A 19,678-nucleotide genomic window follows, 5' to 3' on the forward strand; every position below is an offset into this window, starting at 1 on the left:
TTATAAAACAGCTGTCAGTGTGTGGTTAATGTCTAAATAACCTCCCGTCCTGCGGGCTTTCTCTTTCTCTTTTTTATTTATTTTTTTTTATTTTTATTTTTTTTTTGTACATTTATATTTCATTTATTTTTCGTGTTCTCCGCCGCACGGTGCCGCCGTTCCTGCCGGGGAGCGGAGCCGAGCGCAGACCCCGCAGACCGCCACGCCTGTAGGCGGACCAGCTCGGCCGGAGCCCGTCTCGTCAGACCAGACGACGGTGGATACAGACAACAACAGTGACAGACCCGGACCGCATTTTGTGTTTGCAACCGGCTATGGGTGTAGTCTGAAGGAGTGGAAACAGCAGCCCGCCGCAATATTACCTCCAAGTTTGATCCTCATGAAGGAGCTCCGTCCTGGCTGAGTTTGGGAGATGGGAGTACTCAATATTGCAGACCAGGTAGGCTGCAAATAATTAAAAAACGTAATAAGAATTAAAAAAAAAAAAAAAAGGGGGGGGGGGGGGAAAGGGCGCTCCGTGTTTGTGCTGTGGCGCAGTCTATTTGCTGGAGAGGGGCTCGCTCTTGTGCGCAACGTAACTACGTCTTCTCCGCCCGTCGTCTTGTTTTCGCCTTTCGGTGAACGCTGGTCCGGGTTTGTTGAAGCTCCTACCGGCGCAAAGCCTCTGGTCTGTCTGTTTTTCGACATCCAGGCGGTAATGCCCGGGTTGTTGCCCCTCCTGTGCAGGCCCTGGCCCGGGTCAGAGGGAGCTAGCTAAAGCCGCTTGGCTAGCTGACGTAAGTGGCGAAAAAAGGGGCCTGTAGGCCTCAGGTAGGGCTCCGAGTATTTCCTGGACGTAAACAAGAATCGCCTCCAGCTGCATCCTCCAGTTAAACGCAATTAATGTTTTGCATTTTGTTAGCTGATTTATCAGTTTCAGTTGGGTAGTTTGGAAGATTTTCAGTGCTCCTCTGCGATCGGCGCTTCGCATCAACGGGAACGTAATCTCATGCAGACATCGTAATGATAACTTGACTGGGTAATTATTTTTATTTACTCCTTTTTTTTTTCGTGGTTTGCAGCCTCCTCTGGTCCAGGCCATCTTCAATCGTAATGCTGAAGAAGTTCAACTATTATTGCACAAAAAGGAGGATGTCAATGCACTGGTACGTGTGAGGTTACCCGGGTTCATATCACGAAGATCTCGGGCCCTGAATTAGTAGTTTTGCAGGAGCAGTCGTTTATTTGAAGTGTGTGTTGTCCCGCAGGACCAAGAGCGCCGTACACCACTTCATGCTGCTGCCTGTGTGGGAGACGTCCATATAATGGACCTCCTCATTGAATCAGGTAAGTGAGATGTGAGATGCATGCATTGCTGATCTCCAGGCTTGCACTTGCATCCCCTCCCATCTGTGCTTCAGGCGTGTGGTGCACATCCTATCTTTGCTCCTGACTCCAGAAAAAGAATCGGGCATTACTCTTCACCTGCATAATCGGTGTTTCTCCTCGTAAATGGTTGGATTATTGTCTCTGTCTTTCTGTTTACCAGGTGCAAGTGTAAATGCTAAAGACCATGTTTGGTTGACCCCATTGCACAGGGCAGCTGCTTCCAGGAATGAAGTAAGCAATAATCTCCTATCCTTTCATTTAAAAGGGTCTAATAATCTTTGTCCGATGACATCATCCTCTAATTCTATTATGCATTCACCCACAGTGATTTTGGCGTTCATTTGGATCTATGCACCAAAATACAGCACTGACTTAAGGAAATGCAGCAAGCCGCAGATATGATATATATGCTTAAAGCTCTTGTAATTGCTTCCTTTTCCCCAGAGGGCAGTGGGTCTGCTGCTGAGGCGCGGAGCAGAGGCAAATGCACGAGACAAGTTCTGGCAGACACCACTGCATGTGGCCGCTGCCAACCGTGCCACACGCTGCGCAGAGGCCCTGTTAACCCAGCTGAGCAACCTGAACATGGCAGATCGCACGGGCAGAACCGCCTTGCACCACTCAGCTCAGAGTGGGTTCCAGGAGGTGAGATTTGAGTTTTTTCCTTTGCCTTTTAGTGTCTTTTTAAATTAACTTTTGAGCGGTTAATTGGCAGTATTATGAATTTAATTGTTTGTCAGATGGTGAAGCTTTTGCTGAACAAAGGGGCCAGCCTGAGTGCCATCGATAAAAAGGAGAGACAGCCTATCCATTGTGCTGCTTACTTGGGTAGGCTTTTTTCCCACCAGTGCTCCACATGTCATTGACAAACAGCTATTATTCACAGCCAGTTATATTCCGATGAAGAGCAGAAACATGCGTTGGTCTTTACGCCACAATCTATGATACTGACACGTTTTCTCTTCTTTTGCGTGGCCGATAGGGCATGTGGACGTAGTGAAATTGCTGGTGTCCCGCAGTGCAGACAAGAGCTGCAAGGATAAGCAGGGCTACACACCTCTCCATGCAGCTGCTGCAAGTGGTCACATTGAAATTGTAAAGTACCTACTGAGGATGGGGGCAGAGGTGAGTGATTTTTTTTTTTTTTTTAATGTATTTTCCCCCAAATAAGGCTAATTATGCAACCCTGTTGTCTGTATTCTTGAAAGTCCACCAAAATCTTGTACAACCATAATCATCTTCAACCATAGGATCTGCCCTGAATAGTTTATTTGAAAATCCTTCTTTTCAAGTTTCAGACCCAATCTGATCTCCTGTTACATCTGTGTTGTTACCACCAGATTGATGAGCCCAACAGCTTTGGAAACACTGCGCTCCATGTGGCCTGCTACATGGGGCAGGAAGCTGTGGCAACGGAGCTGGTGAACCATGGAGCTAATGTTAACCAACCCAACAAGTGTGGCTACACCCCTTTACACCTGGCTGCCGTCTCCACCAACGGTGCCCTCTGTCTGGAGTTGCTGGTCAACAATGGGGCAGATGTCAACCAGCAGGTATCTTTCTCACATGGAAATGAATGTAAAACTGGTTCCACTGATCATCAATTATCGTGTAATTTTATGGTTCAGTTCATTCAAAAGCACAGAGATTGTAATGGAGTATATTGTGTTTTTGTTCAGTCAGGCATTGACAAAGTGAATTTATACATAGAAAAATGTTTTTGGATTACAGCCATGGTCCAATGTACCAAGTTCAATGTGTCAGGTGGACATGGAGAAAGATAAAGATGGTACCCTTTGAATTCCTGCCCATAGAAACACCTTGTGTAGAGGTGGAGAAATTCTCATTCATGCATTTACTTGCCAAGAGTTGTACTGATCTGTGACCTATATCTAAAGTGAAACAATGGGATTTTATAATGTTGTCTTTTCTTTTGCAGAGCAAAGAAGGGAAAAGCCCCCTGCACATGGCAGCCATTCATGGACGCTTCACACGCTCTCAGATCCTCATCCAAAATGGTAAGAGTGACCGTGCTGTTTGTCTGATCTGAGACAATGATTTAGTGCAGGCTTTTTTCTTCCCTTAATGGGTCTCTGATTTACTCATTATTCTTACTTTCCATCAGGTGGGGAAATTGATTGTGTGGATAAGTATGGCAATACTCCTCTCCACGTTGCTGCTAAGTACGGCCATGAACTGCTGATCAGCACTCTAATGACCAACGGAGCAGACACGGCCAGGTATTGGAAAAGCCTTAAGGGTTATCACAGCAGATAATCGTGTTACAAGTTTGTCGAAACACACTAGAGCACAGCCTTCAGAAAGCATTAATGCAGTTTATAATCCTCAACCTATAAATCACCAATTGCCATTCAGGTTTTGGCAGGCTTATATTGGTAAGAGCTGAGTGTTACATTCAAGGTTTTGTTTACCTTTTCTTTTTCAGACGTGGGATCCATGGAATGTTCCCCTTGCACTTAGCTGTGCTGTACGGGTTTTCAGACTGTTGTCGCAAGTTACTCTCCTCAGGTTTGCTTTCATGAACACTTGCATGCTGATTATTTAGTAACCCACCCCCACTCCTTCCCCCTGACATAAGGAATGTTTACCTAGGCTACTGTCTACTGTTTACAAACTGTTATCTGTATTAATGTTTTCTTTAGTCTTCTATACTTTTGTCAGGATTTTGCTTTAAAAATAGTTTTTAATTCTGTTTTTGTTTGGAGCCAGCGACAACGAAATTTTGTTCCACTTTGTACCTGTCTGGTATATATGGGACCGTAAAGAAATCTTGAATTTTTTTATTTGTACTATGACATGTCTCTGACCACCACATATTTCCTCATTACCCCACAGGTCAGCTGTATAGTATAGTTTCATCTATGAGTAAGGAGCATGTACTATCGGCTGGGTTTGACATAAACACCCCTGACAACTTTGGGAGGACCTGTCTACATGCTGCTGCCTCTGGAGGGTAAGTTGGCTTTGACACTGCAACACTATCATGACCAAAAATGAAACACCATCACGTCTGTTTCTCCAACTGAATTTCCCGTCGTGCTCATCTCTCTCTACAGAAATGTTGAATGTCTGAACTTGCTCTTAAGTAGCGGTACCGACTTAAACAAGAGGGACATAATGGGAAGGTAAGTTCTCCCTCGTTCTTATTAAATAATTTTTTTTTATTATTAATTCATGAGTAATGCATCATTCCCTGGTGACATAATACAAAGAAGGCTTTGAGTGACTAGTTTCTCTTCTTTGCCTCTTTCCTGTAGGACACCGTTGCACTATGCGGCTGCTAATGGGAGGTACCAGTGCACTGTGACCCTGGTGAGCGCTGGCGCTGAGGTCAACGAGCCTGACCAGACAGGCTGTACTCCCCTGCACTACTCTGCCGCCTCTCAAGCCTTCAGCAGGTTGGGAAACTTTTTCCCTCGTCTTATGTACTTCTTTCAAAAACAGAAGAAGCAACACAAACCAGCAAATTCTGTCCAAGTGTAGCAGAAAGTCAACAGCAACACTGGATGTATCTTAACATTTCCAGAAATGCCATAACAACAAGATGTTTTTGGTTTCATGTGTCAGAATTTGCCGTGTTTTTTTGTCATTACTCATTTAAATTAAAGCAGATGTTCACTGTGAAATGACATTCACTCATGAACTCAGTATGAAAAACAGTCAAAAGCTCTTATTTAGCTGTGGAACTGTCTGAACAGTTAGAAATGGGTGCTGTACATTATAATGACCTTTTAAAACGTTCATTGAAGCAAATAATTTCTTGTTTTGTCAGAGTTGACCGTCATTTTTCTGGGAACCATCAGAATGATGAAGATGAGGCGAAGGAGTCATACTTGTGAGTTTATTCATGCTTACTTTTACTGCCCTCTACTTCCTTTGCCCCTCAGCAATGCGATTACGTCTTTAAATGAAATAAATGCACATTGAATTTGTTTGTGGAAAATGTTTGCACCTCAAGGCTGTAGTCTTAAATGCTGCTATTCTTAACCGCTTTCTCTCCCTATTTTCCATGTCTCTTAATAGCTGCTTGGAGCATCTTTTGGACAATGGTGCTGATCCATCGATGGTCAACTCAAAGGGTTACAGTGCTGTTCACTATGCAGCTTACCATGGCAACAAACAAAACCTGGAGCTGGTCAGTTCTTCTGTTCAATCTGACATCACTTCACAGCTCAATTTAACAAATACGCAATTGGTTCTTTGTTAGGACATTAACTGGTATCTATTTTTATATTTGGCTTAACAGTGAGGACATTTTTAGGCAAATACATTTTTGTTGAGAATTTGCTCCTTTTCTGTGTCGACCATTATGTTGCAGCAAGATGAAGTTATTTATATATTTAGAATTTGAACCATTGGTTACATAACACAAGATATTTTACAAAACCCTGGGGATGTAGAGAGTCATTGTTTCTGTATTTTCTGTAGAACAACAGTTGAGTATGATCAAATAGCTTGCATGCTTTACATGTGGTGACATCCTTAAAAAAAAAAAGACATTCAGCATATTAAATATGCATGATTCTTGAAGTCACCCTTTTCTCTATAAATTTAAATAAATCATCTGCCTGTATTTCTTTTGCAGCTCCTGGAGATGTCCTTTAATGCACTAGGAGACATAGAGAGCAGTATTCCCGTCAGTCCACTGCATCTTGCTGTAAGTTTTTCGCTGAGCTGACACTGACTGTAATTGGGCTCTTAATCTTGTATAAATGCAAAGTTGCATCTGACTTCCTGCGTACTCCCTCAGGCTGATAAGGGCCACTGGCAGGCGCTACGTGTGCTGACTGAGACTGCAGCCTATGTGGACATGCAGGATGCTGCAGGCCGTTCTGTGCTCTACTTGGCTGCCCAGAAAGGCTTTGCCCGCTGTGTTGAGGTGCTGCTGGCTCAGGGGGCCTCCTGTCTCCTCAATGACAACCGCCTCATGTGGACTCCAATTCATGTTGCAGGTATATGACTAGAAGCTGTTTGTGATTTTTACTAATGTAAAAAAGTCATTTTTTTTTATGTACATATTTATTAAATTTCCTTTGTTTTACTTTGTTTGATCCAAGCTGCCAATGGTCACTCAGACTGCCTGCGCATGATGATTGATTATGGGGAGGAGGGGGATCTCACCAATGTTGCAGACAAATTTGGCCAGTGAGTGTTTTTTTGTTTTTTTTTTGTTTTTTTTGTTGTTGAGTTTGAACAACCAGTGCCAATTTGATGAATGCGCACATAATGAAGACACACTTCTTTGCCTTTTTTTCCTGTTACCTTCAGGACCCCTCTGATGCTAGCTGTTCTGGGAGGTCACACTGACTGTGTCCACTTCCTGTTGGAGAAGGGTGCCTTGCCAGATGCCAAGGACAAGAGGGGCAGCACAGCGTTGCACAGAGGGGTATGTCAAATGGTGCAAATGGCTACATACGGTATACAGGTCTACTTAGTAAGCGAAGTGCAAAGGTGGATTTATACAGCAGTCATAAGTTAAAATAAATTGTATCCATTGAATAACTTGATTGAACACAGTAATAGATTTTCCCCTTCCAAGAAAATAAACTGGACCTATTATCGCTGTCATCCAGGAGTAGACTGAAAGATGATAATACTTTATAAAACAAACATCTTCATAGTTTTGTCTTGTCCATCTTGTCACATCATGCTCTTCTTTGCTCAGGCGGTGCTGGGCCATGATGACTGTGTGACAGCCCTGCTGGATCACAAAGCTTCTGCACTGTGTCGGGACACCCAGGGTAGGACACCGCTGCACTATGCTGCATCCAGAGGCCACACAGAAATCCTGGCCTGTCTGGTGCAGGCTACTATGGCAACAGACCCACAAGATAAACTGCTGGACAACAAACAATACACCCCACTACACTGGGCTGCTTACAAAGGTTAGCTCAGTTTGATCATTTGACATTGCTAATACCCAAACCAAAATATCGCAGTTAATCAACACCATTTTTTCGATAATATAGTAAGTCTCTCTCTCTCTCTCTTTTTTTTTTTTTTTTCAGGGCATGAAGACTGTTTGGAGGTTTTACTTGAATTTAAAACATTTATTCATGAAGAGGGAAACCCTTTCACCCCCCTGCACTGTGCTCTGTGAGTATTAACTTGGTATAAGTGCTTGTTGTGTGTCAGGATGTCAAAATGAATTCCTTTTACTAAAAGCAGCTTAGAAAACGTCATTAACCATTAACACTGCTGTATATCTTGTAGGATGAATGGCCATAGCGGCGCTGCAGAGAGGCTGCTGGAATCTGCTGGGGTCCACATGATTAACACCAGAGATGCCAAAGGAAGGTGAGGCTGCAAAACAGAATTTTTAATGTCCCTTGGAACAATTATGACTCCAGCATACAGAGCCAAAAGAAATGCGGGATGGCTATGCTCATCATAAAGAATCTGGCCCAAATAATCCATCAGGAAGTCCCTGATCTTTGAATTGGAAGTCTGCCACAGCCCCTGAGGCTGTAGCCATGACTTCACAGTAATTTGTTCAACCGTCTGTCTCTGTCTTTGCCTGTAGGACCCCGCTGCATGCTGCTGCATTTGCTGAAGATGTCGCAGGACTTCAGCTGGTGCTTCGCCATGGAGCAGAGATTAATGCAGTGGACAAAAGCGGACGCTCTGCTCTGATGGTGGCTGCTGACAAGGGGCACAGTGGCACCGTGGGTAAGTTGCACCTTTGCTTAGGTCTGTTGTTCATCTCCTCTGATGTAACTGTCAGATCAGGACAAGATCTGCAGTAATTAATGTCTTTTATGTCCTTGTGTTGTCCAGCCATCCTTCTTCACCGGGCCAAGGCTGACCTGACACTGCTGGATGAGAACAGGAACACTGCCCTGCACCTGGCCTGCAGCAAGGTACACAACAAAATTATCCACAAACATCCTGAATGGTCAGCTTTCGGGTGTTAATCACAGGTTGGCTTCACTGTAAAAATACATCTGGCTGCTATTGAACCAGAGAAAGGGAAGATTGTGTCCTGCACTTTACTGGGTGTCAGAGGTGTACGACTACGGGGCAATAATTTTAGTTTCACTGTCTTTGTTTCACTCCTCAGGCTCATGAGATGTGTGCCCTGCTGATTCTGGGAGAGATCCACAGTCCCACACTCATAAACGCCACCAACAGTGCTCTGCAAATGTGAGAAGTGTTATATTTTAAAGTTAATTTCAACAGTATAGGGAAAGTGCTTTTTTTACAATTTTGTTCTCACTTATATAAAAATACTACTACTACTACTACTACTACTACTACTACTAATAATAATAATAATAATAATAAATTTGTCGTAGTATAACCACTACTCTGTGCCTGGATTTTTGATTATTTATGTTCTCTAATGTGAAAATCAGTGGGTGCTCTGTAGGTCTGTCCCTGACTCTTTTCCTTGCTCTGTTTCAGGCCCCTCCATCTTGCAGCACGTAATGGCCTGGCTACGGTGGTGCAGGCACTGCTGAGTAGAGGAGCCACTGTGCTGGCTGTGGATGAGGAAGGTGAGACACTGAACTCCCCTGTCAGCCCTTTATCCACAAGAAACACCCAATTGCATGTTTCTTTAGCATATTTGCAACAATTCCCTCTTATATTGAGATCCATTAAAGATGAAGTCTTCAGTCTGTATGTTTGTTGAAGCTATTATTGTTTCTTAGGTGCAACTAACAAAATGTAAAACATGCTCCATGTTCACTCATCTCTACTTTTGCTCTCTAATGATGATGAAAATTATACCAACTAGAGATATTCGTCTCTTTGGCTGCTCAACTTTAAATGTTCCTGCTTTGAATTACATTAATGATAGTGAAGTGAAGAGGAGCATCATGGGCTGTAAAACCAAATAAATAGGAAACAAACAAATAACCTGCTGACAACCAGGCGATAACTCATCCCTACCAGTGTCACCTTTGACAGAACACACAGTTGTTTAAACCATTGTTAGGAGCAGCTTTGGAGTTGTTGCTCTAATTCACGCTGTGTTGTGTTCATGCTCTAATGCGAACATGTTGTCCATTAGGCCACACCCCAGCTTTGGCCTGTGCTCCCAACAAGGATGTGGCTGACTGCCTGGCACTGATCCTCTCTACCATGAAGCCTTTCCCCCAGCGGGACCCTTCCTCCTGCTCCTGCTCCTCTCCGACCGTCTCCCCCTCCCCGGGTCTCAACTTGCTGAAGCACTGCGGCATCACCGCCGCCTGCGCCCCCCTGCCCAGCAACGGCCTCCACAACGGCTACGTCAAAGACCGTCACGGTGCACCGGTTGGCGTGGATGGGTGTCTGTCTGAGTGAGGTCACGTGTCTCCCCCTCCCCACCCCACCCCCCACCCCCCACCCAACCCCTCAGTCAGCTGCTATCACCATCATCACCACCAGGGGGTGACTCCCTTTAACATGGCCCGGAGGACCAGGAGAGCACCCACCCACATGTCTGTTCTCTGTGTATGTATGTGTTTGTGCGTCTGTGTGTGTGTGAGTGTTTGGTCTTCTCTTGAGGTGCAGTCAAACCTAATATGCAATTAGATCCCATTCCTCCCATCTCCTAGTAGTGCTTAATACGTAGAGGCAGATTGCTCTACAAGGTCACTCAGATGAAGTGTGGCATCCAAAACAAACACTAGCAATCTGGCCATCTCCAAATCATTTAACCCTTTAAAACCATGTCGACATAATTATATAACCAACATCTAAGAGCATGGAAATCTCTGTATCCTCGACTGTCTTTCTCTTCATATCATTAAGTATAAACCTCATATCATGTTTAATCAGTTCCAGTGACCTTGTAGAGGAACATATAGCCTTCCCAAAAGAATGATCAAAGAGTTTCTTTGTCTGATTTTTGATTATTTTTCTCTTTTGTTTTTAATTGTCCGTTAGCTTAGATTTTTATGAAGGAACCACACAAGGGAAAATTGAAATTTTTGCTTAAGAGTGCAATGCTTGTGTACTACAGTACAATCTGAAATTTGGAAAAGGGTCACAAAGATGTTAATTCCATAGTGTACTTTAAACGTACAGCCTAGAATTGTTTGGCATTTTAAGATAATTTGGTAATGCTGCTGAATTCATTAGCACGTCTCCTTTCAAAGGAGAGCCATGTCCAGGTCAGCAATATAACATCAATTTGTTCTTGAAGCTGACTTCATGTTTAAAAGATGCTAAATAAGTGTTTGTTAAGCTAGAATGTTTCTAAGCATATAAGTTATGACCAAAGTTGATCAACACTACTATGGCTATAAATTATTTATTTGAGATGAACTGTACTGTATAGAGAAAGACAATAGATCTTGATATACCTCGTCAACTCGTTTAGCAGCTGCTTCATCTTCACCCAGGGTCCGTAGGCCTAATGTTCTCTTTTTGTAGGACTAGAGAACTACTGTAGGATAGTGACTGACTGAGGCCTTGTTTATTTCTAGATGAAGGCTTTACTAGTAATATCTGCCAACAACACCTCATCAAAGCATCATATATCTGAGCACATAAATGAACAAGCCATTTCAATTTATTTCCCATCTCTTTAACAGTGTTTTTTGGAGACGATTTCAGATTTCGAATGGCCTAATTATTGAAAGAGAGCAATCAGTTTTTGGTTTTTAGGCACTTTTTTTTTTCTTATAAATTTTTTTTACTTTTTTTGTGTTTCTGAGGTTGAAACGGCCATCAGCATTGTTTTGAGTGTTCCCTCGGAGCTGGTGAACTAGTCTTAAACATCTAATTGCTTATATCTCACCTTCTCAGTGGTCGACTCTGATCAACTACTATAACTGAACGATAGGAGTGTTGTCTGCTGTTTTTATTGGGCAGTTTTCAAGCAATATTTTCTTTTGGCCTTTTTCTTCAACGTTATTGAATAGACAATCACTGTCACAAGGGCTTTTGTTTCCCTGGAATGTGTTTTGATTTTTCTTTTTATTTCTACTTCTTTTCTTTCTTTCTCTCTCTTTTTTTTTTTATTATTATTATTATTTCACAAAAAATTACCTAAAGACTAAAAGAATGGCTCTGTGTGTGCCGGGCATTTTACTGTCAGTGTCAACATAAATGCACTGGACTGCCTTTATGGCATCTCATGAAATGCCTTTTGACCCATGCCTTCCGTAACACATCATTTCAGTTGGATTGCATAATGACAGAGTATGATGAGCCCTGAGACTGATTATCTTTCCACCCGTTTGATAGCAACAGCATTGAACCACAGTTGCCCCACAGTATCTTGTGGGGGGAAAAAAAACTTTGCCTGGCATATCCGTATTTGTCACGGCAGCATTATCAGTGTCTGGGGAGTTGACATCCCATGTAGGAGCAAATAGGGCTAAGAGAAAAAGGAGAGGGATCTTTGCTTAGGCCAATACCTGTTGTTTAGATTTCAGGAATAGCAGAAATCCAAATATGTGCTTTTTTTTTTTTTTTTGTGTTCATTTTGATGTCTCCTCATCCCATTTCTGGTACTAAGCATACTAAAGATGATTGTATCGGACCACTAGAGCTGTTTGTGACTTTTTAGATGTTATATCTATGCTATTTTGTCATCTTTCCTTTTCTTTTTTTTTTCTTTCTTTCTTTTTTATTTTAACCATCTGCTGGTGGTTAGATAACACTGAGTAAGATTGTTTTCATTGGTGCGATAACTTCATATTCACTGGTATTGAAGTGGCACAATTGCACACATTAGTTGACTGGATGAGAGATGAGGACCTAGACTAGGCTGTGTTGTTATATACCGCTGAGAAAAGTGTTTCCCATTATCAGCTTTTACGGGATTTTACATGATTTACATATTTTACATGACCTAAAAACTGACATCGAGTCAATTTCAGAGCAGTGATATCTCAGTTAGTGTCGTAGAATCACAGTTGGCATTTCAATTGGCTTCCATAACTGAATGAAATGAAATGGAACTAATTGGTAACCTCCCACAGCCATTGAATTCTTGATCAATTAATAATTACCATTACTGTTAATATTAGGGATAGGTACACATTTTTTGTAATCTCAGGATCTGTACTCATGCAGCAGGCAGAATTTCTGAACCCAATCAGATCTCAGCAGGATGATTACGTCTACATTTTTTTGATGGGATGTTCAATAATTTAATTCCTCTGTAACCCGAATCCCTTAGCACTTAATTAAAATAGTCAAGCACGCACTTTAGTACATTCAGGTTCTAAGTGTGCAAAAGAGCAGATGTAATGTATGTACCTATGTTTACATGCATGTGTTGCTGCTGAATACAGGAAGGTAGACGAGCAAAGGCTGCAACAAAATTGTACTCTAACAATGCATTATTTAAAAAACAAAAACAAAAAAAAAAGTGTCTAAGCACTTGGGGACAGTGTCCACTGCCCACTGACTTTTTGTGTTATCTATATCTGGGCAACCAGCTCAACAAAGTGACAAGGTTATATTACTCAGCCTACTGTTAATAACCCAGACTCCGGCCTCAGTCACTTAAAGTCAGTCCAGTGATTCAACAGACACCTCAGGCAGGCTCCTCGAAATACTCTACGTACTCTTTGCCATCTGTAGGTGCTGTAAGACCAGTCTGTTCAGGCAGGGATCTCTTTCTCTTGTGATGTCCTGATCTGACCAGTAAATGGAGCCATTGCCCCTTGCAACTATACACGTTGTAACGGAATCCTTTTGTTGTGTTACAGTATTCGTATACATGCTTTTTCTTTTGTTTTTTTTGTTTGTTTTTTTTTTTAAGTTTTGTTTTATTTGTGTGTACCAGTGATAACTTGAGTGATTGTGCATGGAGCTAGATCACAACTTTGATATAACTAACAATTAAACAGATCGAGCATATACAATATATTTGGAGTCGGAAAGCAATGAAAGGTCCAATTGTAGCAATAGAGCGTGTGTGTAATAGTGTGCAGCACAAATATTGCACTGCCATCGATTTAGGCCAATTCAGTAAATCATAGCATAAATGCCAATGGAAGATTTTAAATGCGGGTTAGATGTTATAATCTTTGGTCACAAATAAGGCCTGTTTGCCAAAACATGTCAAGAGGGGAAAACCTCTTAGTAAAGCAGCAATGGATTTATGCATATGTTCAAGCAGTTTACAGTCTGACCATCAAATCTGAGCCATGAATTTTCTGACTGAAATGAATGTAGGGTCAGTTTAGAGCAGGAAAAATTTGCTTTCTCCCAACTTTAAACTGTTGCTCTTCATTTGTCTTGCGTAGATATGATTATACAGGTAGCATGTAACCTAATTCTCTACATATTATACAGTATGTTTAGTAGTCTTCCTGCATAGAGGATCTGGTTAGGGTTTGTTTTTCCATTTGGCATTATTGTTGAAGTATAGGCCTGCTGTCGTGATTGAATACCACTCTTTTTTTCTTTTTCTCTCTCTCTATACATATATTTGTGTGGAGAGTAGCCTACAAGGCAAACGGAGGACACGAGTTCAGATGAAGTTAACATTCATGTTCATCCATTCCATTTAGATTGCCTTACAGTACAGTAAAACAAGAGGGACAAGGTCTATGGTAGATATGATCACACGTTCTCGTAAATAGCCTATATTTGACAAAAATGCACCTAAGCTACACCCATTTAGTGCCATAGAAACCTTTATTTGCCTTTAGACATAAATCATATTTACTTGGTCAGTAACTTATTCAGATGTAGGCAGGATTATTACAGTTTTTGTGTTTGGAGCTGCATGTCTTTTCGCCATTTATATTAGTCAAATAAAAACTATATAAATATTTGCATGGATCTTAGTACTTAAATGCAAGTATTCTGTTAACATTTGGTGTAAGTAGAAGTCTATTTTATAATTGGACTTTTTTTTTTTATTTATTTTGAAGAATACAGTTAGTCCCTTTGGTATTGGCAAAGCAATCCCTAGGTTGTGTATTTGTTAAATAAGATGGTTAATAATGTGTGTGTTACCAGGAGAAAAAAAAAAACACCTTTTGATGTCCAAAAAGAAGCATGGTATATACAGTATAGAATTGATTTGCCTCAATGGATGTCTCGGTTCTTACTTGAAGTAAATGGCAAATTTCAATTCAACTCTCTGATCCACTGTTGAGCCTTTTGCCTTAAAAGCTTAAAAGATACCTGGCAGTACCTGATAAGTTGCATCACCTATAGAGTTATGCTACTTGGTTGGATTGCTTATTTAAAAAAAAAAAAAGAAAAAAAAAAAAAAAGGAAAACGAGAGAGAGGGAGAGAGAACATTTTTGGCAAATTTTTGGTCTTACAGACATCTGCGGGTGTCGAGAAGCACACAAATCAATTGAGGTAGCACATAGCTCAAGGTTGCCATGGTGCAGAGATTGTTGTGAGAGGTTAGGATATCGCCATATTTGCCACTGTGAATGAATGAATTCAGAATTCACTCGTAAACAATCAACTTTGGCTTCTGTTATCCACAGCCACGTGACACTGGGGATGAAGGTGTTGTACCTCAAAAAAAAAAAAAAAAAAAGATGGAAAAAGGAAATATGCTTGTACAGCTATGCTAACAAAGAGTTAAAATTTTGTGATCCATCTTGTTGTGGGTAGTGTAATTCTGCTTAAACCAGCCTAAATCAGAGGTGTATCTAAGCGAAAGTGTTAGATTAGTGTCGGCTGATGTCTGATGTTTCCTACCTTATGCTGGGTGCAGCAAACTGCACCTTGTACTTTTTATTGGACCTGCAGTTTTACCTCATCAGTGATCTTTAGTGTGACAACGCTGACATTAATCCTCTGTGTTTTGTTATTGCTTTTTCCTGATACCAGTTGTTGTAGATTTCTCTTATAGTGTGTGTGTTTGTGTGTGTGTGTGAGAGAGAGAATAACTTTTCAATATATGCATGTCAGACCCAAACATGCACAACACCAGTTTTTCTTTTTATTTATTTATTTTTTTTTTTTAAAGGACATAAAAGCATACAGTAATGACCCCCGACTGATCATGTTTCTCTTCATTACAACCAACAGATGAGTCTGTTGTCTGGTGCAAGTCATAACGGGTTAAGGGTGCAGTCGAATTTAAGGAAGGATATGAAGGTAGCTATAAAACTTTACCTCTATCAGACAAAAACAGTACAGTTTTACTGTATGACTATAGCTAGTTTGACCACTTTCCCTGCCTGAACACTTGGTTATTCATTCCCCTTCCCCCACCAATAGGACCTGTGTAATATCGAGCACAGTGGTGGCATGGTGCCTTTTATTTGTTACTACCGAAAGGTACGGTCTTCCATTTGTATTTCCCAGAAGCCTTACAATGGGAAAAAGAAATTACACTGAACATACACAACTACAGTAGATAGGCTCGTACACCCACTGAGCATGATTATATCAACCCTGTGTGATCTGAGTTATTAAAAAAAAAACAAACCCATAAAATAACTCCTTAGTCTGGATTTTGTGACGCATTTCCAGAGACTTTAGTGCTCACATCGGGTGGCAGAATAAATTGCTCACTGCTGATGCAATTTTGGGCACATCGAATATAGAGTGGATGGAGATCAATTGTACGAAAGCACAAATCCAAAGAAGGCACCTCGGGGCTCAGTTGGCTCTCCCAAAACCAAGGATGGAAGGAGCCTATGGACCAAACGTAGGCAAAGACTTGAGGAAAAACATCCGACTCCTCTTGAGTCCAGAAAATATGATGTTTGATTGTCAGTAACACATTAACTGTAGAAAGACCGTTGTCTAGATTTTTCTCAATTCGTACTCATCGATGATTACGACTTCACAATACTGAGTTGTGAAATGATGCTGTACCTGCGATCAAGTTAAGGCAAGCTGTTTGTTGTGGCTGTGTTGCGAATTGATTGTGGAGGTTGTTTTGTGTTCTTTAGGATAGACTGACTACAAGTAGGGTTGCAGTAGTAGCTGTGTGCAGTGTTAATAACAGTGTGATCATACTATAGAAGTGGCGTAACATTTTGTTGTCTTACTAAAGAATTGAGGCATGAATCATCTTCTCTCAAGCTGACCTCGTTTGAAATAGACAAAAGATAAAAGTGCAATAACCTTTTGTTTGTCGTTGCTTCCTCAGTTGGAAACAAAATATATTATTTAATATGCCCTTTTTGTTAACACCAAAAGTCACTCGTCTGTAGCAAATGAAGGATTTCAACTGGTCCTCTTGTTTGTGTTCAGAGAGGTGGCATTTGATAGTGAAGTGTGTGATATTCCATTCTTAAAACTGTGATCAATATCTGACTTTAAAAAGCTGCCTGCTCTGAGAAAGGACCGTGCACAAGTTGACTGATAGATTTGAGTAGGTGCATTTTTTTGTTTTATTTTTTTCCTCCCTTCTTCTTTATGGATGGACTTTGATGGTATTGTAGTTTGGACTTCTGGTTTGTAGCCGGTAGACATGTTCATTTGCATGTGTAGATGTTTATATGCATCCTCTTCCTCCTTGAATGAAATGTTTTCTCAAAAATATTTAGACCTGCTGTCAGTGATGTATGCGGATAAAAGGAAATATGAAATGCCTTATATTTGTTTTTAATGTTGAGCATTAAGGGTTCTTCCGTGTCTCTCCCTTTTTAGCGTGTAGCCTAACGCTTGTACAGTTAAGATCCTCATGAGATTTCTATCTACTGTATAGCCTGTGTGTTTTCAGAATTTGTTACTTGGAGGTCCTGTGATTGTGGTTTTAGAGAAACATTCCCCTTGAAAGTGCCGTTTGTTTTCACCAGCAGAAGATGCGTCTTGGGGGTGGGAATGTATTTACACAGAGGAAAATAAATGTTCGAAACACTTCGCAGTGTTTACTGTCGAACCTGTTGAACTGAATGACACAAGTATTTGTGCTGGTGTAATAAGGCAGCAATCTTCTGATGGAGCACCTTATCGACTCGCTCCTTCTCTGAGCCCTCGATGGAAGTTGTCTCACACCAAGCTAGATTACTCTAAAGCAGAGCCATATCAGAGAATTTGCCCATTAGGAGCCCCCTTGAATGTGCTATTAGGAATAGCCTACTGTAGGAAAGGATGTATACTGCATGTTTTGTGGCATTTTTAGTAGTAGTTGTGTTTTTTTATTTTATTTTTTCTCCTCTTTTTTTTTTTTTTCATGTTTTTATATGTAGTCCGCTTCACTGTAGATGTTGCCACCTCATTGCAACTCACAAGCTATTAACAATCCTCTCACAACTGGACTTAAAGCAGGCATTGATCTGCCACTGAGGCAGCCTTAATTCATTGCAAACGTAACAAAAAAAAGAGAAAAAAAAACAATGATAGTGGGTTGCCTGTTTTACTTTGAGTGGCTTATCTGGGGAATTATAATGGAGCCCTTATTATGAAGTGGAAGGACTCTGAATCAGGGCATGTGATGAGTTACAATCAAATAGTTTCACAGTGCACCTTCACAAAAAAAAACAACAAAAACAACAAAAAAAGAAATAGAGAAATAGAACATTTTTAAAAAGTTGGCTCGTCCACCCGACATTCCAAAGTTGATTTTTTTTTTTTTCCCCCCCCAACAGTCCTGTCCCGCTGATTGAGGAAATCTTTTTTGCTTTGCTGGTGAATGAAGTGGGCATGTGTGTCAATGACAGGGTTCCATATTTAGCCTAACGCTGATTACCTCATTTACAAATCTGCAAATATACTACTCTACTGTGTGTAAAGGAGTCAATGCCATCACCAGCAGCGTGGTCTCGAGACCTGTGATGACAACAGGACCAATGAAATTACTCTGTTGAAATTAGCCAATTTAAAACATGACCAGTCTGGGAATATAGGGTTAAGACACGAATAAACATTTTTGTAAGGCCACATGGGCTTCCAAGATTTCTTCAGTTAGTAAAACAGCTGCTACCCCAGTCAGCCTCGTGCAGCTACTTGGAAGTGTGCAGGTACAAATTTGAGATATATGTGGGACATCACGACATGTTGGTCAAGTCAATAATTCACAGTACTTGATGAGTGAGATGCCGCTTACGCAACATTGACTGGAATAGCAGCTGTTGGCGCTAGCAAGGTTCAAGAAGTCGAGCCGACGCCTGGTGTATCTCACCATTATTTAAGTGAATGATCATGTTAGCATCACTTGCTGTTTTTTCAGTAGCATTTCTCCTACCTCCTTGTTTTGCAGCCTTGAGTATTGTTTGTCTCCACCTGTTCTGACTTTGAGAAAAAAAAAAAAAACAGTGTATCACAGTACGGGAATATAGATTTATCATAAGCAATGGTAGTTATACATAAAAAAAAAAGTGTGCTTGGTTGTGTTGTATGTGTATATGTCTATTTGACGTTGGAAAAAAAAAATATTTATGAGAAGCATTTATACGACAAAATACCACTGGAATGTGAAGCCAGACAATGTTATGATGCAGATTATGATGATAGTCTATCCCCCTTTAACATTCAGTGGCGAAAGGTCAGAGGAATCATCTTTTAGAAAATGAATAACCACACATTGACGCTTTTTTTTTTTTTTCCCCCCTTTCTTGGGTGTGTGTTTAACGCCGTTTATTTCTTTGGTTTCCTTTTGTGCATACACTTCCCTGTCTAGCCCTATAGTGTCCAATTTTTCAGTGTTTACAGCTTCATTATGGATCAACAATTGATTGCCCTCCAGTTGTAATGATACCACAGGTACCACAGGCTGTCACAAGAAAGATAGTAAGGTGGATTTGTAATTCTGTACGAGGGTGAGTTTGAGCCCCTCAAGCCGTATGCCTTTGAATCCATCTGTCCACTCCAAACCAAATTCTGCTACATAGTCCTCTGTCTCCACACTGCCCCGACATTTTACATTCAGTTTGACAATAAGGGGTACAGGACAAGGTGAAAGGTTTGAGGTTTTCTGACCCGCCCCCCCCGCCCTCTTCCTCCTTCCCTCTTCCTGACTGTCTACCAACCCTCCCATGCCTTCTCCAGGACAGGACCAGCCCTACTTCCCCGTCACCCACGCCTCTCTCTCTCTCTCTCTCTCTCTCTCTCTCTCTCTCACCTAAACCTCAAGCCATTCATTATTCTGTTTTGTTTTTTCGACAATGCAATCCTGAAAGCACTTTGCCTTGTTATTCCTTCGTGTGAACATGTGAATGATAATTTGTTACAAAATGTTAAATATGTAAAAGATCATTCACTGTTTTGGAAAAACCTGCATCTGTCTTTCTGACGTTAAAAGAAAAAAAAAACAATTTAGTGACATTAAACCTGAATCTATTTTATAAAATGTTTGCTGCAGCCAATTGGTCTTGTCATTCAGTATTGTGGCTTAGGGTTGTTTTTGTGTTCAATAAAGTGCTATTGCTAAATATTCCCAGAGTCCAGAGTTGTCTTTTGATTTTTTTTTTTTTT

The 19,678-nt window shown here is 41.1% G+C and overlaps 1 protein-coding gene across 1 annotated transcript; it reads left to right on the forward strand.

Moving 5' to 3' along the window:
- The first annotated feature begins 273 nt into the window (after positions 1-273).
- Positions 274-17,809, forward strand: ankrd52a (ankyrin repeat domain 52a). The gene is made up of 28 exons (XM_029506701.1): positions 274-439; positions 1,062-1,145; positions 1,248-1,326; positions 1,529-1,599; positions 1,813-2,013; positions 2,109-2,196; positions 2,351-2,493; positions 2,709-2,921; positions 3,308-3,386; positions 3,494-3,608; positions 3,815-3,897; positions 4,225-4,342; positions 4,446-4,514; positions 4,647-4,787; positions 5,162-5,224; positions 5,413-5,524; positions 5,975-6,046; positions 6,140-6,341; positions 6,447-6,534; positions 6,658-6,775; positions 7,055-7,274; positions 7,398-7,485; positions 7,603-7,686; positions 7,913-8,058; positions 8,167-8,249; positions 8,450-8,532; positions 8,794-8,885; positions 9,404-17,809. The coding sequence occupies exons 1-28, from the start codon at positions 413-415 to the stop codon at positions 9,673-9,675; spliced, it is 3,234 nt and encodes a 1,077-aa protein (XP_029362561.1). The 5' UTR covers positions 274-412; the 3' UTR covers positions 9,676-17,809.
- The last annotated feature ends 1,869 nt before the right edge of the window (positions 17,810-19,678 follow it).

The sequence above is a fragment of the Echeneis naucrates genome, chromosome 7, assembly GCF_900963305.1.
Source record: "Echeneis naucrates chromosome 7, fEcheNa1.1, whole genome shotgun sequence".
Lineage (NCBI taxonomy): Eukaryota > Metazoa > Chordata > Actinopteri > Carangiformes > Echeneidae > Echeneis > Echeneis naucrates.